This window comes from Oncorhynchus mykiss, chromosome 17 (assembly GCF_013265735.2).
Source record: "Oncorhynchus mykiss isolate Arlee chromosome 17, USDA_OmykA_1.1, whole genome shotgun sequence".
NCBI classification, from domain to species: Eukaryota; Metazoa; Chordata; class Actinopteri; order Salmoniformes; family Salmonidae; genus Oncorhynchus; species Oncorhynchus mykiss.
The window spans coordinates 56461147-56486254 of record NC_048581.1 but is presented as its reverse complement, the minus strand read 5'-3'; the positions used below and the strand labels follow the sequence as shown (position 1 = coordinate 56486254).

Below are 25108 nucleotides of genomic sequence, written 5' to 3'. Positions count from 1 at the left end.
AAGGGCAGTGGCTTCGGCTAACCTCATATAAATATATATATATGAAAAAAGACGGGTTCCAGCAGCATCCTTGCTCTGTACGTCAACATCACCTGTAGCGTATTCATTACGCCGATTCTGTTGAAAAATGTTTTTTAAACGGAAGCAAACTGAACGAAACGTGGAGGGACTTAACAAAAACTGTCGTTTTGCTATGTTTGCTTCCGTTTGGTTCTTAAACGCTAAACCATATACAGTTATCTGTAAGTAAAGGGTTTCCGTAATGAATATGCCCCTGCTCGACAGCAATCAGCGCGGGCACCTTCACCAAAGCATCGAATCACAGAGTTTCTAAACCCAGAGGCGCAACATTACGAGACTTCCGGGAAGGCTGGCTAAATAGACGAGGCGGGAAGTCAATGAGAGAAGTGAACAATTATTATTTAGTTTTTAATTTTCTCTAAATCTAAAGGCACAACTTAGATTCGAGCCAATGTTTTAAGTAATCGAACATGGTATTACCCCAACCTTGTGAAAGTAACAAACTGACACGTTTTCATTTTCGTCAAAAACGACTTGATAACGAAAGACTTCCGTTGATTTGACGGCCTGCACATGTGGAGTTTGGCGCTAGACGACCGTTAGTCCCGATTACAAGTTTATACGCATGAGCCTTGCTTATACAACGTCGCCATGACATCGCCTACAAGCGTGATCGGGGAATTCTATTGGATAAACAGTTTTAGCCTATCTTCATACTGTACAGTCTTTGATCAAATTAATTGTCCGGCAAAAGCCTAACGTAGCTAGCTGCCTAGCTAAATTGTATCTTTCTAAATTATTACGTTAATTATGTGAGTAATCAAATGTTTGCAATTGGCTATACTTTGCGATAAAATAACCAATAGCTGAATGACGTAGATAACTGATATATTTAGCAAGCTAGGCTAGCTTGGTATTGGTAACATTTGTCATGTACAGCTAATCAGTTTGTTGGAGAAAGAAAATGATATCTATCCAATAGTATAATCTACGATGACGAGAAGATTGTAGTGTGGAAACCATGAAAAGATCTAGAAGTGTTGGTGCGTCTTCACCTTTGAATGGGATTGGAAAACAAGGTAACGTTATTCTAACGTCGTGGACGTTCATTGTTTTTTTTGTTTAGCTAGCTAGTTAACGTTAGCTAGCTGTTAGCTAGTTACCCAATTAGTTGAGAGGATGTGACGAATGTGTCTGGCTAGCTAACTAGTTGTCGTGCCATGACGCATGTTTGCAAACTTGTTTTAACTAGATTAGCTAGCTAACGTTTACGTTAACAGCTGGAAAACGAAATGCATTACAGTTAGCTAACAACACACCATTCATTGACTGGTAGTTACCCAGGCATTATTTGACATGGTCTCCTTAACTCTTTCACCAATCACCGGAACAGTACTAGGAACGTATAAGAGAACGGGGTTATACTACAGGCTTCCTTAAAATACATAGCTAAATTAACTATAATAAATATTTAATACTCCTGAAAGCACACAAGTATTGGCAGTTTGTGTGGCTCAGTGACATCAATATCCAGCAAAGGCACAGTGCAGGGGGACTGTCAAAAGGTCATGAATTGGGCTAGCCAGGTACTAACGTTACATTACATGATGGTTGTAACTCCCCAACCCAGTGGTTAATTTACTGAAGTACTCCCTCACACTTCAGTCAGCTGGGTGTCTGCGGTTCAGTTTTGTCAGGTATGTACTTGCTTGTCTGTTGCAGTGTTTCCTAAACAAAATGTTTTATTTTAGGAACTCAGTCCAGCTTTCAACTCATTCTTGAAAGTTTTAATAGTAGAATGCACAAGGTGCAATTTCGAAATTGGGTAGTGCATCATCAGGTTTCCTCTTGTCATGTCAGTCATTGCCAGTGGTGGAAAAAGTACCCAATTATCAAGTGAAAGTCACCCAGAAAAATACTACTTTAGTAAAAGTCAATAAGTATTTGGGTTTTAAATGTTCTTGAGTATCAAAAGTAAAAGTATAAATCATTTCAAATTCCTGATATTAAGCAAACCACGCAGCACCATTTTCTTGTTTTTATGTATTGTTTTACAGATAGCCAGGGGCTATCTCCAACACTGACATAATTAAGCATTTGTGTTTAGTGAGTGTCTTATGTATGTTATAATAAGCACATCAGACTGTTTTAAAAAAAAAAATTTTTTTACAGATAGCCAGGGGCACACAACAACACGTAGACATGATTTACAAACAAAACATTTGTGTTTAGTGGGTCCTACAGATCAGAGGCAGTAGACATGACCAGGGATGTTGTCTTGATAAGTGAGTGGACCGATTCCTGTCCTGCTAAGCATTGAAAATGCGAGTACTTTTAGGTGTCAGGGAAAATGTATGGAGTAAAAAGCACATTCTTTTCTTTAACAATGTAGTGGAGAAAAAGTAAAAGTTGTCAAATGTAAATAGTAAAGTACAGATACCTAAATAAACTACGTAAGTAAAAATACTTTAAAGTACTACTTAAGTACTTTACACCACTGGTCATTGCATACCTTAGAGAGCTATTTATAACTTATCAGAAATGTCCAGATCACCTAGCCCATGTAGGTGTTTTTTAGCCCATAAATTTTGTTGTAATGTTTGAGTCACTCAAATATCACATAAATAAACAATAAATATGACAAAATGTGTAGAATTGCACAAATGGGCTTTTAACCTACAAAATGTTCTGTGTTAACAAGAGGGGTGTGAACAGTGCTTGTGCCTATAGAAATAGACATGTGCGTGGGGGGGGTTCAGGATGTTCCCCACTGCTGGAAGGGGGGCCTGAGTAAAAACGTTTAGGAACCCCAGGTCTGATGGATACTTTGCCTGTCCGCTTCCGAGTTTAGCTATCTCAGGAGGATGTTCTGGCTAATGGCCACTGTGCTACTGTAACTGCTGTGAGTTGAGACCTCACCTGAACCATTGTCATGTGGACAGATGGGGACCCCCGGAGGAAGAGGAAGTTAGCGGAGATCTCTCAGGCCCTGAACGTGACGCCAGTTGATGTGGCAGTGCTGAGGAGGATGGCCATCAGCGAGGGGGGGCTGCTCACTGATGAGATCCGCTGTAAAGTGTGGCCACGGCTGCTCAACGTGCCCACCGACATCCTGCCTGAGAAATCAGGTGAGCTGCCTTGCCACTGCCACTGACAAACCAGGGATGCCACTAAGGCTAAAAAGGGTAATAGTCCTGTATCAAGCGTAGGGGCATGTATTGGAGTTATTTTTAAGGGGGATTTAGGGTTTGGCAGGGGTCTGAGCTTAATTGACAGCAGATTTTGTCACTTGAGTTAGTCTACTAATTGCTGAACCTGAGAGTTTCATAAATTACAGTAGAGTCCACATCGCCACTGCAATTGCCTATATATCTTCCATGCGCCCAACAACCGTTGTTGGTTAACAGTAGTAATGCACGGATGTAACATTTTTGGCCAATACAGATATCCAATATTGTAGGCCGTCATTGTGTAGGCCGTCACACCACACTGACTAAAAAGTTATTTTGTTGGCATTTACATATGTCCCCATTACCAGTAAAACATAATCAAATCCTATTTCATTCACTTGCTGCGCTGTTTCGTTATTCAGTCGTTTGATTCTCAACCAGGATTTCTATGGAACGATGTTTGGGTCTTTTCGTGTCTTAAAATATACTATTTAACACGATTTGACGTGTCGATTAAGCTTGTTGACCAATCAGGACCTGAATATGACTGCACATCATATAATAATTTAACGCGTTGGTAATTTTTTCAACGTAGTTATTACACGTTTACGTCATGTACCACTCACTCGTATTTCATATGTCATAACAATTCATTGATGTATGCTATGATGCTGGTAAAGTTGTCTCGCGCACCTACAGTGCTGGTCATTTTAAAAAAAAAGCTAGCTAGCTCATGGATTCACACAATGTTCTTTCCCAAAAACATAGCAAAACGACATATGTTTCAGTAGCTATAGTTTGCTAGCTAACTATATAGCTAGGTGTCATCTAAAATAACCCTAATTTATAAGACAGTTCTTATTTGATTAATGGTGTTCGGACCCATCTATGTGAAGCTAGTCACAATAAGGATTAGCCACAACAGTGGACCTTGCGGTTAGCCTTCAGAATAAAAGTATGGCATAATTATACTAATTGTATTTATTTTCATTACTGTCGATGACATACTTTTAGTTAGAAGGCAAACCGCAAATTCCTTTTTTTGTGCCTAATCCTTATTGTGGCTAGTTTCACAACCCGGTCCGGTCGAGCCTCAATAGCCAGATGAAGCTAGCTGGCTGCATATAACGTTAGCTTTGGGCAACAAGGTTAAGTAGCTGGCTAGCTATTTATTTTCATGATCTTAAGTTCAATTTCAATAGAGCAACAAGTGGCAACCTAGCTAATACTTACTCACAAGGATTCCTAAATCATTGCTAAGAATAATGAAAATGACTGCAGTTTCTACTGGTCATTGTTTTCAGGCTGGTTGTATTGGTGCTATCTAGGTACCAAGCTAAAGCTAACTACGCCAGATGTTGTGGTCAAACAAATGATGCTTTATTACCAACGCGGTATTGTAAACACATAGTTCGTGACCGGTGTTTTCTTGTTTGCAGAATTTTTTGGGTACATTTTTGACAGTGCTACTGTATCTTTTTTGACACGCAAAGACCCAAACGGTGTTCCATAGTATGTACTTCTTAAAGCTAATAGCAGTGACGCCATTACTGTGTAACTCCAGTAGGGCAACATCTGAAAAATAGCGCACTTGGTAGTGTTTACCGGGTGCACGACCAGTCGGCGAAAGCCAACATCACCCACGACAGAGAACGGTTGATTGTCAAGGGCAATGAATTCCATTATCTTGGCTTTAATGGATTACGCCTTTGAGTTGTCTTGCTGAAATTGTCTTACACTTTCAAATGACTGCTCGACTTGTTGACTGCTCGAGCCACACAGCAGACATTGTGGGCTAAGTTAGGAATGCTGTGTTGCACATTTAGAGGCAAATTTTACGTGGCGTCATTACGTAATGTTCATACCTATATAAACGTAGGTACGTCAGCTTTGACATCGGTTTTGCACATCGGTGTTAAACTAGACATCGGCCGATACCGATGTTGGCATTTTTGAGCTAATATCGGCGGATTCCGATATGTTCACCCGATATATCGTGCATTCCTAGTTAAGTGTGACCTGATCTCTCTCTTCTCCAGAGGAAGTAGAGCGGGAGAATAATAAGGACTATAACCAGGTGCTGTTGGATGTCCAGCGTTCCCTGCGAAGATTCCCTCCTGGTGAGTGACACTGGTCTTAGAATAGCACTAAATCATGTGAGGCAGTGGTGTGGTTTGTCATCATTGTCTGATCTGGCTGCCTCCCGCTTGAATTTGACTTGTGTGATGTAGGCCTACAGACTACGCAACCCTGTCAGTTTGTATTTGTTTCTTTTGGAGAGTGTCCTAGATGTCTATATGTTACTGCTTTTATTTATTAAAGCAGCAGAAAGTCCCAAAATGATTACTGGGAATTCTTTGGAATTCTGCCATGCTTGTGTTTCACTGGCCAAGAATTCAGGACAACCTTTTTGTATGTGAAAGTTTGGTTTGTCAGGAAGGGTGTGACGTCTTCTTTTTCAGTTGTATACTACAGAAGCCTAATTTGGGAGCTGCCTGCATAACTTGGTCTCCTGTTGACATCCGTGCATAAGATACACAAAGGCCAAGTTATACATGCTTTTCCCTAGTTAGGATTTGGCCCATAATGAGGAAATCAGCTGGGCCTTTTGACTTGTGACCTTTTGACATTTGACTCATCTCCCTGTGTAGGCATGCCAGACGAGCAGCGAGAGGGCCTCCAGGAGGAGCTGATTGACATCATCCTGCGGGTGCTGGGAAGGAACACTCAGCTGCACTACTACCAGGGCTACCATGACATCGTGGTCACCTTCCTGCTGGTGCTGGGCGAGCGGCTTGCTACCGCTCTGGTGGAGAAACTCTCCACGCACCACCTCAGGTGGGTCTCTGTCTCTCTAGGTGCTTCCCTCCCATAGGAGCTTGGCTTTCAAAGGGGTTTTAAGTAGAATGGAAGCCATGTAGAAAATAGAACATAGCCAGTTACAATAACAGCACCTCCTGTTAGTTTCAGCATTTTATACTGTGTACAGGTTTAAATAACTGTAAACTGCGCACAGCTGGCTAGATGAGTCATCCTATACAGTTGCTGCTGGAGACGAGGCAAGTCTCGAAGCATTTAATTTAACAATACGCAGTGCTACTTTCTATTTTATGATTTGACAGACTGTCTTGTTGATTATCTGATTCTGGTTCAGTTTGTCAAGTGTCCAGTTTCTCTCTCCTGTTTCTTTACTGCAGGGACTTTATGGACCCCACCATGGACAACACTAAACACATCCTTAACTATCTGATGCCAATCATCGAGAGGGTCAATCCAGAGGTGCATGACTTCATGCAGCAGTAAGCATCTTTTCTCTTGTTCTGTTGGTACAATCAGTAATTTGTTCAAATAACTAATGAGCACAACTGATGTAGCTATAATACCAATTATTTGACTTATTGCTAAATGGGTGTCATTACGTTTTGTGTCCTCAGGGCGGAGGTGGGCACCATCTTTGCCCTTAGCTGGCTCATCACCTGGTTTGGCCATGTCCTGTCAGATTTCCGACACGTTGTGCGGTTGTATGACTTCTTCCTGGCCTGCCATCCCCTGATGCCAATCTATTTTGCTGCTGTGGTGAGTGTTCTTTTTAGGACTAAAGTAGAGCATTTTTCTAAGTGACTCCAAACATAACCCTATTTTTTTGTCAGTTGACATGGATCTGATAAAATGTGACTTTAGCCATCCTTAGAGTTCAAATGTGCCTTTTATAAAAAAATACAAATAAATGTTTTTTTCCAGCAGCAAAGAGCTTAGCTGACCACTTATGCTGTGTTCTTGTCTTCGGACAATGTCTTCTAAGTTGCCGTAGAAGTTTGATAACATCTATTGAATTCAATAAAATGTTAACTGCTTGTTGTACTGTGGGTGTGTGCGCGCTCACACGCCGTTTGGTCGGTGTCTGTTTCAGATTGTGCAGTACCGGGAGGACGAGGTGTTGGACTGTGAGTGTGACATGGCGTCGGTGCACCATCTCCTGTCCCAGATCCCCCAGGACCTGCCCTACGAGACGCTCATCAGCCGCGCAGGAGACCTTTTTGTCCAGTTCCCCCCCTCCGAGCTGGCCAGGGAGGCTGCCCAGCAGTACAGTCAACAGTAAGCCTGCCTGCCTCTCTCGCTTGACTCTGTCATGTAGTCTCTCCCATGGATTCTCTCACCCTCCCCCACTAGATCCTCTACCTCCTCCTACATCTCCTTTCTCCAAGCCTCTTTTCCTTTTTCTGTCTTTCCCCCTTTCTTTTTCTCTTTCTTTCCCCCCTCTTTTTATTTGCTGTTGCGAGTCATTAACACTCTGAGATGAGAGAGTGTAATCTGACAAAATAACCTTCATCTCCCCTGACAGGTGAACTGGGCGCTAATAACCTGACACTGAGCTAATTCTGTCTACTCCTTCACACTAGCCTGTACGACAATTATCATGTACTTATTTCCAGCGTATTTAAACAATGACACAGGAATTTGAACATGTACGTGTGTCTTTCTATAAATAATGTGGCCAATGTGTGACATTGGGATAAACATTTCTAAATAGTTTGAAACTAAACTAAAATACATTTTATGCAGTTACAAATGTGTACTTTGAGGAATAAAAGTGAATATATGCAAATTGGCCCATAACTCCAGCTATATAACAACATAGGCCTAGACTATACATCCTTTAAGCAGGGTTCATTTATTTAATTGTACATATAGGGCCTAATATAGAACCCTCCCTCCCCCAAAAGCATGCAAAAGTAGGCCATAACCACTTTAGAAATAATGAATTCTTTAGGCCTTGCTTAGGCATTGATATTCAATTATTACATTCTTAAAATATGAGAATAATGTGGACATTGCATGACTACATAGATTGGGGTAAGTCTGGCGACTTTTCTGTTTCCTGTGTGGCAGACGCAGGCACACATAAAGCCATGAATAGCGGTAGCATTAATCTCACCGTCGCTGTTTTTATAATGAGAAAGTGACCAAAAACCAGGTTGCTTTTTTAAACAGAAGGATTTGTATGGAAAGCCAAGTTGAAGCCAACATTAGATGTTGTCCTCATAATAACCGCACATGGTTTTAACTCAACAGAGTAGAGTAACACCCTTCAATTGAAGTAGCGGGAAACATACAAAAGTGGTCACATCTTACAAAAACGGCTAAAAATGTAATCACAGATAATTATAAGGGAGCATGGGAATTTATCAATTGACTACAATAATTACAAGGACTTTTCAACCACCACATGTTTAAGGTAGGCCTATACCAGTACTTGAATTTCTGAGCTCCAAGTTCAAGTAGGTTACTTCAAGCTCCTTATATTGTTTAACATTGCAGTTGTAAAATGGAAGCCAAAATGTATTTATCATGTTGTTTAATTGAAAAACAGAAAGGAAAACGCAGCACACTGCTGCTCATGCTCCCAGGTGATATTTATCTACAACAGCGTTTCGTCCCTTAGGTCTTCATCAGGCGTTGTTGTAGATAAATATCACTTGGGAGCATGAGCAGCAGTGTGCTGCGTTTTTCAATTAAACAACACGATAAATACATTTTGGCTCCAGCAACTGCAGAAGGATGTGCTTATGTTCTTCAGCTTTTGTTCATGTTATTTCATTACCAGATCATATTGTCCAATAAGCCCACTAGGCTATGTCATTTGTTGCCATATATATGCAGAATAATTATTAGGAATAGCGTTGGGTGTTGCGCTATAGCCTATCCTACACAATTGCACACAGTAGACTATCCAATCATGAACTCGTTACCTTGATGCATTCTCTGTTAAATCTAACGAGATCCTGTTGTAAATCAAACCGACAACAACCGATGATCAACAACAATTCACTAGGGATATTCGATCCAACGTGGATCCAGGCACAACTGTCTTCACCAGCGTAACGAATGAGAGACAAATATTCTTGACATTCCTTGCGAACACTTGGACTGTTGTTTTAATCACATGCGCGATCACAACAGCTTTTTGTCACTTGACGACTATTATTCTGAAAATTCCTTCCTGGATCAGATGATGTGTGAAAATACGCATCCAACAAGTATTATGCATAATTATTGAAGAACCACAGTGTCAATTTAGGTTTGAAGTATAAAGGTAAGGTGACTCTCGGTTAGAAGCATTCGTTTTTTGCAATCACATACATTATTTGGGATTTGTGTGCCCATAAAAACTGTTTTCACGCCGTAACCTAAGGAGACACAAAATGTTACACTGCGGCGTGGTAGGAAGGCCCGGAAAATCGCTAAGACTCCAACCACCCAAGCCATAGACTAATCTCTCTGCTTCCGTATGGCAAAAGGTACCGGTGCATCAAGTCTGGCAACAACAGGCTCTTGAACAGATTATACAAGCATTAAGATTGATAAATAGCTACATGGACTAATTAATTGAACTTTTTTATTTGTGCACTGTCTCCATGCACACTCACGGGGCCCTACACACTTCATCTGTTCACTCACACTTAATATGCACAATATAATTTCTACTGACCCTACAGACACGCACACTCACTCACATACAAACTGCTGCTAGTCTGTTTATCATATATCCTGTTGTCTAGTCATCTTACCCCTCCCTATACATATCTGCCTCCATCGCTCCAGTGTCCCTGCACATTGTAAATATGGTATTGAAACTGACCCTGTATATAGTATGCTTGCTTACTTATTGTGCTCTTTCTATTTCTTGTTTTTTTTCTCTAGTATAACATTGTTATTGATTATTGCATTGTTGGGTTTTGAGTTTGCAAGAAAGGTATTTCACTGTACTTATGCATGTGACATTAACTTGAAATTTAAAATTCTGAGATCTCCATACAAAAAAATCCAGGATTCTTACAGGGTTCAAGTTCATTGTCTAATTTAACTGATTCATGCGTAATATATTATATAATGACAACTTACATAGCCATAAATGCAAGGACAGACAAGTTATGTTTTATGTCATACAATTTGAGAAATCCGTCAACACAAACCATGAGAGAGGGTTAAAACAGGTTTTAAACCAACTCTTGAATTTAGTTGAATATAGCTATGTTCCCCCCTTATATCTTAATATAATGACATGGAAATAAATTGGCAGATTATCATCAATTACTTCTCAACAGCTGTAACAAGTTGTCCAGCTTAGGAAATCCTCACGGGTATCCTAGTTTATAGAAATACACACATACCCCAAGCGAAGGTTCTGTATATTTAGGAAAATACATGTCCTTCTGATGTTTGTTCTCCTAAGCTATACCACTAGTATGGGAGACCAATAGAACTAGTTTGTACTAGAACAAGTAACACGGTTAGCCCCAAACAGCCATGAAATCATGCAAATTCCTCTGCGCTATCCCAGCAGTAGCTGCCTGGTGTTAATAACATTGTCCTCTGTCTCCTCCTTCACGTTAGCCTGTAGGTCTGTTATCATGTACTTATCAGCATATTAAGCAATGACTCTTGAATTTGAACATGGCTGTAGCCCTCCTGGTGTTAAAACCATTGCCATCTGTCTCTCAGGATGGCAGCCTCCACCTTTAAAGACTTTGATCTGACCCCGGAGCAGCAGCGGCCGGACACGGTGCTGCGGAGGCGGCGGAGAGAGAAGCAGGCACTGAAGGGAGCTGCTGCAGGTGCTATGGTGGCGACCGCCCAACCCACCACGGCTCGGCGCTTCGTCCGACTGGCCGTCATGGGGCTCACTGTGGCCCTGGGGGCAGCCGCCCTAACCCTGGTCAACACGGCCCTAGAGTGGGCGCCCAAACTGGACCTACACCTCTTCCCCTGAGAGAGAGTGAAGGGGACTTGTAGGCGAGTGAAGGGGACTTGTAGGCGAGTGAAGGGGACTTGTAGGCGAGTGAAGGGGGCTGATGGCCATTACAGCAGAAGACATCCACAGGAAGGAGAGAGAATAGAGATCTTTAAAGAGAATATGAAGTTATTTTCCACATTAATATGAAGGACGTGAATGGAACAGAGACTTGACTGTCAACGTTGTATTTAATTTATATTTGTTAATAAAACCGAATGGTGATAAATGTTGTGCTGAGCGAGATTAAACTATTAGGAGTGATGGCAAGTGACAACTTATAGCAAAGACTTAGGTTTCCTAGGTTGAAGAGTTGTCACTGGGGTCGAAACTGTTGCCAATGAAGAGCGTGTGTGTGTCTGAAATGGCTCCCTATCTAGTGGACTGTATAGGGAATAGGGTTTCATTTAGACGGTCTGTGCTGTCAGGTTCAGGGGTGAGTTAAATGTCCCTCTGAACCTCACATGGGCCATATTGGCACAAGGACAGAGATCCTGCCACTGGTATGGTCCCCCCCGCAGATCATCAAGTTGAATCCTCTGCCTTCAACACATCATGTCCCTCTTCCTTTCCTTTCATTCTGTACCGAGACCAAATACACACGTCTTAGTCCCATCTTTGTATGTTTAGCACTTCATTTTCTAATTTTCTAAAGCATCATTATTATTGTTAAGTTATAGGAAATATAAGTTTTGTACAAGCACACCCATTTTTAACATTATATTAAATTAACAGAATCCACTTGGGTCTTCTGACCTTATGGATGACAATTTGCAATAGCTCTTTTCCACAGCATGCCTAAATTAGGTTAGGTTTGGAATAGGTTAGCTTTGTGATCTGCGACAAAGCACCGATAGCACTCCCAGACAATCCCATGAGCCGTGGCTTGATCCCATGCTTTTATTGCACTATAATGAAGTCCTATTACATTGTTTGTACACCCTATCACATTTCAACCAAACTCACCAAATGGCCTGGTTGTAGAAATGACAAGTTTTTTTGCACATTTAATTTTAAGAAATGTCACTTGAGCTTAAAGACTACAGTTGACACAATTTGAATGTGTCGCATTGGACCTACTGAAATTTGTTCAACAGAGATACATGAGTAGAATCATGTGTAGTCGACTCGATTGTGACACGCAGATACTCAGCGGTGCCTATTGACTCCATCAGTGTTAGCCATGGATGGTTTTCATTGCACTGAAATAGCCTCATTCTGTATCATTGCAATGGTTTTTATCTGCCTTTTATGTTGAATTGTTATATTTGTCATGAGAACAATAAAAAAAAAATTAAAAACAAGATCAATGCAAACTGCATAGGTTGAGTGGACATATCTGTTTAGTTCCTATGTATCGCTACATATAGACTATTTCATCAAGGTGAATGCAGTAGTGAAAAAATGAAGGAAACGTTGAAAATCACCGGAGTCTAAGGTTTCTACCATCTTTGTTTACGCTAAGGGCTAAAAATTACTCAAAGCAGCAGACAGACAACACAATAAAACCCCTTTATTCTGGATCATTCATGAAGAAAAGTTGTTCTTTTCCCTAAAGTAAATAATGCTTTACATTCGCCAAACAAAATAGTAATTGTGCCCTGCAATGGTATCATCCTTCAAAAAAGTAGCTAATGAACATAGCTAAGACTTGCATTATACTGCACTGTATGCAGTGTTAAAACAATTGGCTACGCCGAAACAGATCGGTTTCGTTGTAGTCATCAATAACGAAAAAGTATGGATGGCTTCTGCTGGGAGTGTTCAAAAAAACACTTCCAATAAGGCTGGAGGAGTGGTCAAACCAAACTACAGAAGAATTGGGATTGTTCATTACTGCCTTTTGATAACTTACAAAATCTAACAGAACCAATGAATGTTAAATATCCCTTAATTACAGTTGTACACATTCAGTCCAAAGAAAAGTAAATAGTTGTCCCCATTACAAGGTTACAATATGTATCTGTTTTAGTATCTCTAGTGTTAATGCTTTTAAGGTCATGACTAGAACCTTACTGCTGATGAGGAGTTAAACAATTAGCCAACATTTATTTTCTACATGAAGGACAATATACAATATTCTTCCAGTGTCTAAGACTCTTGCCATTTAACAAAACAGAAGCGTGCATCTCAAAGAAAACAATGAGCATCTTGAATTTATTTCACAACCCTGTTTTGTTTAAATGGAGTGTCCCCTGTCAGATATAGGTGGTTATACACCTCTAACATATTTAACAATTGTCCTACATGTATAGAGCAAAACGTTTATATTATTCCTCTAACTAGGTAATAAAATGTGTGATACACCAACGTCAATTGAACCATCAATTAAACACCGCCCAGGGATAATTGGTGTTCAAAGTAATATAAAAGGCCTTTGGAAGGAAGACCAGCCAGTGTCTTCACAAAGGACTGAATAACTTGATCCATGTGCAGAACTAAAGTTTTTACCCAAATCACCCCTTGACATCCGTGCATGATCTTTTCAGGTTAGTCCAGGTTAGGATTACTGAGGAGTGAAAAATAGTCTCCTTGCCTCACAGGACACTGAGTGTGTCCCGATATGGACTGCCCATCCAGCACCATGTTGAGATGGAGTGGGGCCCCTCAGTGGCAGTTCTGGCAGTTAGGGTGACAACGCGCCCCATCGAATCGACATCCACAGCCTCCTGAGTTGTCCCCAGAACCCTGCAGAGAGGCATCAGATACGTAAGGAATAATCAACAAGTTCCAAGATGAACTAGCGGAGTGGAACTGACCAACACGAGTTTAATTATTTTCCAGAGAACGCATTGAGCCCCGAGTTGATTATCCCTCATACCATGGCTATAATTTAACACATTAGCCACTAGAAATGAATGTATTTAGCAAGTTTACAAGATTGTGACAGTAGTTGCCTTAGTGACAAAACAAACAGACTTGCTAGTTTAGCTAACTAAACCATCAATCAAATGTATTTATAAAGCCCTTTTTACATCAGCTGATGTCGGTGCTGTACAGAAACCCAGCCTAAAACCCCAAACAGCAAGCAATGCAGGTGTCCTAGCTTGCTATTATGAAAATTGAACTCAACAATGCCAATAATGTTTTCAATTATACTTTTGCATTCAAAAGCAGCTCAAACATAGAACATGTAGGAACGAACTATAGCCATTGAATTCTACTGCGAAAATATACCATGCATTATGGGGAAATAATGCATGCGCTAGAATGCCCTTCAAGCCAATCAGAAGTGAGTATTAAACAATGCCATGGTACAAACTTTTTAATACACTCAGTTCTAGAGGATATGCAAAGCCTTATAGTACTGTACCATGTATTTAACACCAAAGCAGTACTGGATTGGGGTAGATCAGTTAATAATATAGATTTTTTGTGTTTTCACTATAGAATCCATCAGATTTTAATATCTGACCTAAGATATCTGAATGACTTAATAAAGAGTATAGCATTCAAACTGGGCATGGTAACTTTCAAATCTTTTGGTGACCATAGTGATATACTGCAGTGCTTTCAGAAAGTGTTCAGACCCCTTGACTTTCAAAATTTTGTTACGCCTTATTCTAAAATGGATTAAAGAAAATACATTTTTAGACATTCTGTCATTCACTACCACTACCGTTTCGTTTGATTTGCCCTTCAGTTACAATAAACTACTCTTACAGCTACTTCCTCCCCACTCTAATACCTCACCGTGCTAGACCATTCTAAGAAGAACCTACCCTATGGCACAATATCAAGATAAACTGTTTTTTAGACATTTTTGCAAATGTATACAAATTATTTTTTGACTGGTACTGTAAGTATTCAGACCCTTTGCTATAAAAGTTGAAATTGAGTACAGGTGCACCCTGTTTCCATTGATCATCCTTGAGCTGTTTCTACAACTTGATTGGAGTACACCTGTGGTAAATTAAATTGTTTGGACATGATTTGGAAAGATACACACCTGTCTGTATAAGGTCCAACAGTTGACAGTGCATGTCAGAGCAGAAACCAAGCCATGAGGTCGAAGGAATTGTCCATAGAGCTCTGAGACAGGATTGAGTAGAGGCACAGATCTAGTGAAGGGTACCAAAACATTTCTGCAGCATTGAAGGTCCCCAAGAACACAGTGGGTGGCCTCCATCATTATTAAATGGAAAAGGTTTGGAACCACCAAGACCTTGAACTGGCCGCCCGGCCAAACTGGAAGAAGGACCCAACGGTCACTCTGACAGACCTCTAGAGTTCCTCAGTGGAGATGGTTGTTCTTCTGGAAGGTTCCCCCATCTCTGTAGCACTCTGCCAATCAGGCCTTTATGCAATGGTGTAAAGTACTTAAGTAAAAATACTTTCAAGTACTACTTAAGTCGTTTTTTGGGGTATCTGTACTTTACTATTTATGTTGTTTACAACTTCTGCTTCACTACATTCCTAAAGAAAATAATGTACCTCTTACTCCATACATTTTCCCTGAAGAACTTTTTATGTTTTGAATGCTTAGCAGGACAGAAAAATGGTCCAATCCACACACTTATCAAGAGAACATCCCCGGAGACTTAACACTAGAGCACACCCCCATTCTCATCGACCGAGCTGTAGTGGAACAGATTGAGAGTTTCAAGTTCCTTGGCGTCCACATCACCAACAAACTAACATGGTCCAAGCACACCAAAACAGTCGATGAAGAGGGCACGACAAAACCTATTCCCCCTCAGTAGTCTGAAAAGATTTGGCATGGGTCCTCAGATCCTCAAAAGGATATTATACAGCTGCACCATCGAGAGCATTTGGTTGCATCACTGCCTGGTATGGCAACTGCTCGGCCTCCGACCGCAAGGCACTACAAAGGGTAGTGCGAACGGCCCGAAATATACCACTGGGGCCAAGCTTCCTGCCATCCAGGACCTCTATACCAGGCTGTGACAAAGGAAGGCCCTAAAAATTGTCAAAGACTCCAGCCACCCAAGCCATAGACTGTTCTCTCCGCTACCGGACAGCAAGCAGTACCAGAGCTTCAAGTCTAGGTCCAAGAGGCTTCTATACAGCTTCTACCCCCAAGCCAACAAATGGCTACCCAGACTATTTGCATTGAAACCCCCCCCCCCCCCCTTTTATACTGCTGCTACTCTCTGTTTATTATCTATGAATAGTCACTTTAATAACTCTACCTACATGTACATGTTACCTCAATTACCTCGACTAACCGGTTCCCCCGCACATTGACTCTGTACCGGTACCCCCTGTATATAGCCGCGCTATTGTTATTTTACTGCTGCTCTTTAATTATTTGTTACTTTTATTTCTTATTTTTTTAGGTACTTTTCTTAACTGGTTAAGTTGGTTAAGGGCTTGTAAGTAAGCATTTCACTGTAAGGTGTGCCAAACCTGTTGTATTCAGCGCATGTGACAAATACAATCCAATTTAATTTGAACGAGGGAAAGATGAACGAAACAAAGTACAGAGATTCTTGATGAAAACTGGCTCTAGAGCACTCAGGATCTCATACTGGGGCAAAGGTTCATCTTCCAACAGGACAACGACCCTAAGCACACAGCCAAGACAACTCAGGAGTGACTTCGGGACAAGTCTCTGAATGTCTTTTGAGTGGCCCAGACAGAGTGGCCAGGACTTGAACCTGATCGAACATCTCTGGAGAGACCTGAAAATAGCTGTGCAGCGATGCTCCCGATCCAACCTGACATAGCTTGAGAGGATCTGCAGAGAAGAATGGGAGAAACTCTCCAAATACAGGTGTGCCAAACTTGTAGCGTCATACGCAAGAAGACTCGAGGCTGTAATCGCTACCAAAGGTGCTTCAACAAAGTACTGAGTAAAGGGTCTGAATACTTATGTAAATGTCATATTTCCATTTTTTGTTTTTTATAAATTAGCAAAAATGTCTAACATCCTGTTTTTGCTTTGTCATTATGGGGTAATGTGTGTAGATTAATGAGGGGGAAAAAAAACAATTTAATCAATTTTAGAATAAGGCTGTAACCTAACAAAATGTGAAAAAAAGTCAAGGGGTCTGAATGCTTTCCGAAGGCACATCCCTTCAAATTGGTGGATTCAGCTATTTCAGCCACACCAAGTGGCTGACAGGTGTATAAAATCGAGCACACTGCCATGCAATACACAAACAATGGCAGTAGAATGACCTTACATGCTGACCACACCGGTCGCGTCGCATGAGCGAGTGTTGCAAAATAAATTGACACATACATGTTATTCAATCATTGCACCCACACTGCTCGCGCGCGCCAATGCGTGTCTGCGTTGCCAGATGCTAAAATAGAAGTTGATTCTATTTGTGATGCAGAACGCGCTGCAAGTCGTGCCTCTCCCATCTCCTCATTGGTCTTTAGAAGCATATACCCACGTGCCATCTTCTCATTGGTTTTTTGGAACATATACCCACGTGGGTGATTGAAAGATAAACTGAGGTCGGTTGTGGTAATGCACCTTATTATGAAAGTTAGTTGTCAAAAGCCATATAGTCCAAAGAAGAAAAAGAATCCTGGAAGGAGGAGAGATGACTAAAAACGATTCAGTTGACTGTTTTACGTGTAGATTAATAGAGTAGAGGACCTTGTGCATTTCAGGTAAAATAACAACTCAATGTTTATATCCCAGGACAAATTAGCTAGCAACAGCAAGCTAGCTAGCTAAATTGCCATAAATGTTTAATGCTTTTTGACCTGTCTCCAAAATATAATTGGTTCAGAGTTTGTTTTGATATTTCAACCTGCATGTCGTGATCACGTTTGATGTGGGGGGACAAAATCAATTTGCGCACGATGGCGCACGCACGCATGCGTCCGGTTTGGGCATGGTGTAACTGAAGAGCTCAGTGACTTTCAACGTGGCACCGTCATTGGATGCCACATTTCCAACAAGTCAGTCAGTTTGTTAAAATTCTGCCCCGCTAGAGCACTATAAATGTTGTTATTGTGAAATATAAACGTCAATGAAGGCTTTGCTATGAAGTGGTAGGCCACACAAGCTTACAGAACAGGACGGCGAGTGCTGAAGCGTGTAAAAATCGTCTGTCCTCGGTTGCAACACTCACTACCGAGTTCCAAACTGCCTCTGGAAGCAATGTTAGTACAGGAACTGTTCGTCGGGAGCTTCATGAAATTAGTTGCCATGGCTAAGCAGCTGCACACATGCCTAAGATCACCATGCGCAATGCAAAGCATCGGCAGGAGTGGTGTCTAGCTCACCGCCATTGGACTCTGGAGCAGTGGAAACACGTTCTCTGGAGTGATGAAACACACTTCACCATCAGTCCGACAGACGAATCTGGGTTTGGCGGATGCCAGGAGAATGCAACCTGCCTGAATGCCTAGTGCTAACTGTAAAGTTTGGTTGAGGAGGAACAATGGTCTGGGGCTGTTTTTCATTGTTCGGGCTAGGTCCATTAGTTCCAGTGAAGGGAAATTAACACTATAGCATACAATGACAATCTAAACGATTCTGTGCTTCCAACATGTGGAACAGTTTGGGGAAGGCCCTTTTTTGTTTCAGCATGACAAAGCGAGGTCCATACAGAAATGGTTTGTTGAGCTCGGTGTGGAAGAACTTGACCTGACTTCAAGCCCATCAAACACCTTTGGGATGAATTAGAACGCAGACTGTGAGCCAGGCCTAATCGCCCAACATCCGTGCCCGACCTCACTAATGCGCTCGTGGCTGAATGGAAGCAAGTCCCCGCAACAATGTTCCAACATCTAGTGGAAAGCCTTCCCATAAGAACTGGCTGTTATGGAAGCAAAGGGGCGACCAACTCCACATTAACACCCATGATTTTGGAATGAGATGTTCGACGAGCAGGTATCCACATACTTTTGGTCATGTAGTGTATGTTTGAAATTGTGCCATAGGGTAGGTTCTTCTTAGAATGGTCTAGCACTGTGAGGTATTAGAGTGGGGAGGAAGTAGCTGTAAGAGTACAGTTTATTGTAACTGAAGGGCAAATCAAACGAAACGGTAGTGGTAGTGAATGACAGAAATCAGTCGGGCCGCGAGCGTCGATGCCGTCAAAATCGCCATGCGCTTCAAATTAGACAGCAAATATATTTTTCTTGCGTCGAACGAGCAACGCTCATTCATGTTTCGTTTGATTTGGCCTTAACTGTCTTACGTTTGGTCCCCAGCGAGCCTGCTTAGTGACCCAGCAGATCTCCGTCTTACACATCAGGCAGCAGATCCAATCACAGCCGTCCTTCTTCTGAACTATGACCTTACACTTAGGACATTGCATGGCCTCCCCGTTCTGCAGTAAGGACTATCGAAGAAGACAACAGGAGCTCCAGGTTAGGTTTACCCATAGATATCATATCACAGTACAGTCGTATAACAACCCAATAGTGGGTTTAATCAAGATTAGGTATACCAGTAGACTTCACATATGGGTTCGGTAGTGTAATAGGCTGACAGTATGTGTAATCTAAACCCATAAGCTTCATATTTCAGTTCAAAACTATAATAGGCCGATAGTATGTTTCACCCCCCAAAAAACAGACTTCAAATAGCAGTTCAGTAGTGTAGTATGTCATGTTCAATCCAAGACAGTGCTATATCACTGAAAGGGAATACTATCTGCCTGTTACCACATTACCTCCAGCATCTGTGTGGTCTGTTTTGCAGCCACGTCATTCTCAGCTCTGATCCGGAGATCATCTTGATACTCCTTGCAGTTCATGTCTTTGTGGATGGCCTTAAAAAGAGGTTGACAAAAAGGTTGTTGGCCAAGCACCTATTGTTATCTTCATAATTTATTTTAGCATTCAAGGGGGGACAAAGGAGGAAGAGTGAGAGAGAGAAAGTTGACACACCTTGCAGAGGAGGCAGTTGGTCTCTTTGCAGAGCTCACAAATAAACTCATTGACTTCGTCCTCAAAGATGCACCAGCCAGCGCAGTCGGGGGTTTTGCAGTGGTAGCTGTTCTCACTCCGCGTCTCAGCAATACTGAGCCTCAGCTCTAGAAGCTTCTGGTGCTCCTCCTGAGAAAGAAGCTAAAGAGACAAAGAACAGGACACTGTAGAGTACAATGGAATGGATGAAATATTTGTTATGGTGATGAATATCTTTCACAAAAATCATCTTTGGGTCTTTGAAAAGCACTATATAAATGCCATGTATTATTATTTATTATTATTATAAGCACCCTACATAAATGATACAAGGCATTATCATCACTTGATACAGAGAGCTATAGTGAGATAGCCTGGGTAGAGCTCTGTTTTTTCTTTAGCCAACCAAGCATAAACTGACTGGCTGCCAGGCTAATGGCGAGAGCACCAGCAGGACTCACAGATTGGATCTCCCTGTCCTGCAGCTTTCTATCACAGCTGTAGTCTTCATCCCCATAAGGGCAGGTCACCTCTGGATCCATGCTATTCACTATGGTTCCTTTAAGACACTCCCTGTTTAAAGAAAACACACAAATAAGAAGGCATTTAACCTGTCTATGTCTCAAAATATTTTATTATTTAGATGGTCATTTTTTTATTTATTACAGATAAAACATTTATGGGAAAATCTCTAAAATTGATACAAGGTCAGTAAGTATTTAATTTCTATATTATTGATAGCAGTGGAGCGACAGTGATCTACTCCAGAGAGTACCAGCCAGGGCTGTGTCTCAATAGTTGTAGCTTTGTTTCCTCGTGCATGAGACAAGTAATGGAAGCCATTTTATAATATTAAGGATTGATCAAAATGTACAGAATGGTTACCTGGAGGGAAATTGCGTAGGGTCCTCCTTTTTCAATCTCAGTCAAGGGGAGGGTTTAGTACTTTTTCAATCTAATCCAGGGGAGGGTCATGTAATTTGTAATTGACGAAATTTCAATATTTCTCAGTGTTTTAGAATTAGTTGCTTATTAGGCTATATATCAATGTGTGCTCGATGCCGCTCCTCATCTCTTATTTGCCGCTGGGCGTGCAATTTCAAGTGTGCCTATAGGAAATTTAGTCTGGTCTCAATCCAATGATCCATAGCCTATAGACCATAGGCTATAAAGTGCATGCTCGGAGAGGCACAGAACAAAGTTATATTTCTAAGATAGCCGCAGTGAAAATAAAACTAGGCTGCATTACACACGGCAATGGATATTCCAACCCTGAGCCCCGGCCTGCTCTGCTCTTGCTGACCCAAAACTTTTTGTCTGCTGCCAATGGCTGTGCTGTGTAGGCTTACAGTGGCAGTTCAGTAGGAGAGTCAAAGGCTGCTTCCAAATGTTTTTATTTATTAGGCCAAGTCCACAAAATGCACTATCTTGCGCGCGGACTAGCCTATATCCTATGTTTTGAAGAGAGCGCGAAAATGAGAAGGAGGACCGGATGTCAACTTTGATAGCTTGCTAATACTTTAATTAATTTTATTAAAAACAATATGTTTCTTGTCCATGATGTAGTTATCATATTTATTGACATCACAATAAGCCAAATTTGAGTAGTTTACATCGTGGGGCTAAAACCTAAAGCAGCAGCCGCGTCACAATAAATCGGAAACGGACACCTCATGGTGCTGAAAGTAGGCAAATTCAAGTAGACATAATTCATTTCAACCATTTTTTTTTATTTTTATTAGACTTAACTAACAACAACAAGGCTTTATATTTGACTCTATTTCTTCCTATTTAAGAAATAAGAGGTAGGCCTACCTGTTTGACAGATGAAATTAGGCTATAGCCATAAATTTTGTCGGTCAATTCCTCCACCCACAACCTCCTGGCCTGCAGCCCTCTGCGCTATCACTCTTCCTGCATTGCCATGTAATGCTTACAGGATGAAGAACAGTTTCTAAAACTGTGTATCTAAGGCTCTGGTCTGTCCAGGAAGTGAGGGTAAACGGTATACATATTCTCTGCTATCTTTTTTTATTTTAATTATTATTTTGGGTATAGGGGATGGTCACTTTTTTCAAGCGTTCAGAGGGTTTAAGTCAAATATATTTTGCTGAAGGGAGGGCAGTCCATTTTTCATTTCAGTGAGGTCCGTGTAACCCTATTATAAATAACATTTACCCCCTTACTGAGATGTAGCCAAGATGTGCTATACCTGCAGAAAACATGCAGGCACTCCCGCAGTGTGGCTCCCTCCCCTGGCGGAATGGAGCAGAGGCAAATAGGACAGTCCAGCTCCTCTGTGTTGGGGACGAGGCTGTGGGCGTCTGTTTCCACCAGACTCAAGAAATTCCTCTCCCGCTCTTCATCCAATGCCTTCATCGTCCCACAGCAACAGAGCGGTAAAATTAAGGGAACGCTGTCTTTCTCATTTAATAAGGTGGGTACACACATTAAAGCAGTCATACCAAGTGTCTTTTTAGCTATTTGTAATTATGACATGATTGTCACGAAAATCTGAGTAACACGTGTATATCTCATATCTTGCAACTCATATCTTGTTTAAAGCATACCTGCTGGTACTGTAGATTGGCCATCTCCTCTAGCCGGAGTCTCTGGATCTCCTGCTCATCAGGCTGGTAAACCTCAGGTACTTTATAATCTTCTGGTCTTTCAGACCCACACATCTCACAGCCCGGCCTCGTTGGCTTGTTAGCATAGGTGCACACAGAGCATGACCAACCCACCTAGTTGTCCCCACACACATATGCAAGCACACATTATTGTAGAAACGGTCATGGTTATCGTATATGTATACAATGAGTCATTGCACAGTTTGCATTATAATCTTACCGGAGGCTTTGGTTGCAGAGGAGGAGGTGCTGGTTGTTTAGTTTTGGGAAGTGGGGTTGGTCCAGTTGCTCCTCTGGCCAGTAGAGGACTCAATGACTCAATGATACCTATACCATGATGGCAACAAGTCAAAATACAAACATGGCTGTCTATAATGGAGGGAAATATTTTAAGGTATAGGTTGGTGTAAGTGTGCATGTGTGTGTCACAAGCTGATACGTTGACAACCTGTGCCTTGCTCAGTATACTAGGTTCTTATTGGAAGACTAGTCAGTGCTGTATGACAGAGTATCCTTACTGTCTAGCCGACGGTGCTCCTCCTCCTGGTTCACTTGCTCCCGGCTGAGGTTGGCAGCCTGGGCAGACTTGATGTACAGGTAGGCTTGGTCTCCATTCTTCCTTACCCCATGGCTGTACAGAGTTTTAGAGTCCCGTGCCAGACGCTTACCGATCACCCAGCTTTGCAGAGATGGATGAAATCCATAGTCAGTATTGATCTGTAGAGAGAAATTCAAGAATGCATGGGGTCTCGGTCTCCACTTTTTTTCACTGCAAATATGTGTGTTCAAGATAATGAGTAAATATCAGAGCTGTTGGTGAAAATGGGTTGCAACAATTATTTATTTTACCTTTTCTTTCAGATCTGAAATGGTCATGTCAAGTGTTACCAACAAAGTAACCGGAATATAGTTTTCTGACTGTGCATCCCCGACTCCCACCTTCAACCTGCAGCAAAGTAACCAATATAGGTAACTGGGTCTGAATGTCTCAGCACTAAAACAACACAGTTACAAAGGTGTTACACTTGATTAAAGCTGCAATATGTCACTTTGTGGGCCAACCAACCAAATTCACATACAGATTGGTGTTATAGATGTGTCATTCTCATTGAAAGCAAGCATAAGAAGTTCTATGTGCACTATTTCTATGCTTCACGTGTTTAAATTTCGTATTTCCATATTTTACTTTCGGTTTGGTACACCAGCTTCAAACAGCTTAAAATGCAATAATTTTGTTTATGGAAAATATATTTCATAGCGGTTTGAATGGTACAATGATTTTCTACACTCTACTTGTTTGTTTTAACAATTAGACTTGTAGCAACCAGGAAATGGTGGGGCGATTTCTGCATAATGCATCTTACGTTTTCAAGGTGGTGAGCGATAGAGTAAAGTAAGTAATCCACAATCGCTTGTACCTAATAGCTTGTTACAGCCTAATTACATGTTGATTATTCCACTTGCGTTTATTCTGTTATAGGCTAATCCTATATAACTAATGTAAAGTATGACCCAACAGAATACTACTAAATGATTCCACCTACCGAATAGAGTCTTGGGAGTAAGCCTTGCGGGAGATAATGACAGATACTGGTACACACAACTCTGCAAGCTGCTCTGAACACCTTTTGGCTTCCTCTTTGTCACCACAGCTGATGGCCTCACTCAACAACTGGGCTAGCTCCTCCGCTGCAATAGAAAAATGACATTTTCATCAATGCACAGAACACTCGATACTCAATTAAACTTGGTCAAAAATAGACCAGCTATTGTACGTTTCACGTTCATATGATGTCATACTATCATTGCTCTTTGGCCGTTTATTGACCTGCCCATTTAGACATGATCAGGAAATCAGATAGGAGACTATTATGAAAACTCTCTATTCTTACCCTCTACTAAGTTGCTTGTGAAGACCTCAGGAGAAGTCATAGTTAGACCTATTTTAAGAAATGACAAGAATAAGAAAGTAATGATGCAGAGAAGAATAACACACAGTGAAAAACAACATCATGTGAAACGGAAACGTTCACTTTGACAGTACTCTATCCCATAAGGAAGACCATTACTATTAATATTGTATTGTATGCTAAACGACATGTGATACTTTACCCATAAGTATCCAGAGACTACCAAAATTGAGAGAGAAATTTACATAGAATGGGTCACACAGCAGAGTGAAGGTGGTAAAGGCGCTCGAGCTTCAAGTTGATAAAACTGCAAATGGGTTTCTCACCTGATCAGCGCGCAGTTACGTAATAGGGCTATCAGGCTTCTTCATAGAGTTTCCTAATCTGTTGATAATTAACTTACCTTTCTCTTGCCACAAAATTTTACGTAATTATAGAACTTGAAACCACTTCTCTTTACGTGTAGCTACTTCATTATCAAGATTATAAGGCTAGCTGAATGAAAAGTGAAACGAAACTTAGCTAGCTATATTCAGGAAGTACGTTTTTAAAGGATTCATTTGCATATTACAATTTATGACATATCAGTACTGTACATAGATAGTGATGAGAGACTGCCGTTTCATAACATCCACATAGACCAATATGTATTTTAATAATTTATTACATGATATTTGCTTTTTGTGTGTTAACTTCTAATGCAAGTGCAAGTATACTACAAATGGACGAAGTGTTATGATAATA

General features: G+C 41.2%; 2 protein-coding genes across 5 annotated transcripts; one reads left to right on the top strand and one right to left on the bottom strand.

The window, feature by feature from the left end:
- The first annotated feature begins 314 nt into the window (after positions 1–314).
- Positions 315–12302, top strand: LOC110494154 (TBC1 domain family member 20). 2 transcript variants are annotated; one of them, XM_021568935.2, is made up of 8 exons: positions 315–1100; positions 2964–3149; positions 5231–5311; positions 5843–6029; positions 6389–6490; positions 6626–6767; positions 7102–7286; positions 10695–12302. In XM_021568935.2, the coding sequence occupies exons 1-8, from the start codon at positions 1043–1045 to the stop codon at positions 10960–10962; spliced, it is 1209 nt and encodes a 402-aa protein (XP_021424610.1). In that variant the 5' UTR covers positions 315–1042; the 3' UTR covers positions 10963–12302. The 2 variants fall into 2 exon arrangements, with proteins under 2 accessions (XP_021424610.1, XP_036806125.1); XM_036950230.1 differs by lacking the exon at positions 315–1100 and adding an exon at positions 1194–1718.
- A 177-nt stretch (positions 12303–12479) lies between these two features.
- rbck1 (RanBP-type and C3HC4-type zinc finger containing 1) lies at positions 12480–24912 on the bottom strand. 3 transcript variants are annotated; one of them, XM_021568931.2, is made up of 13 exons: positions 24567–24912; positions 24347–24394; positions 23999–24143; positions 23304–23400; positions 22973–23171; positions 22675–22781; positions 22395–22568; positions 22037–22197; positions 20286–20397; positions 19807–19986; positions 19590–19688; positions 19113–19256; positions 12480–13671 (listed from the first exon to the last, which is right to left on the bottom strand). In XM_021568931.2, the coding sequence occupies exons 1-13, from the start codon at positions 24568–24570 to the stop codon at positions 13591–13593; spliced, it is 1551 nt and encodes a 516-aa protein (XP_021424606.1). In that variant the 5' UTR covers positions 24571–24912; the 3' UTR covers positions 12480–13590. The 3 variants fall into 3 exon arrangements, with proteins under 3 accessions (XP_021424606.1, XP_021424608.1, XP_021424607.1); XM_021568933.2 differs by having other exon boundaries at positions 24610–24912; XM_021568932.2 differs by having other exon boundaries at positions 24691–24912.
- Positions 24913–25108: the final 196 nt, after the last annotated feature.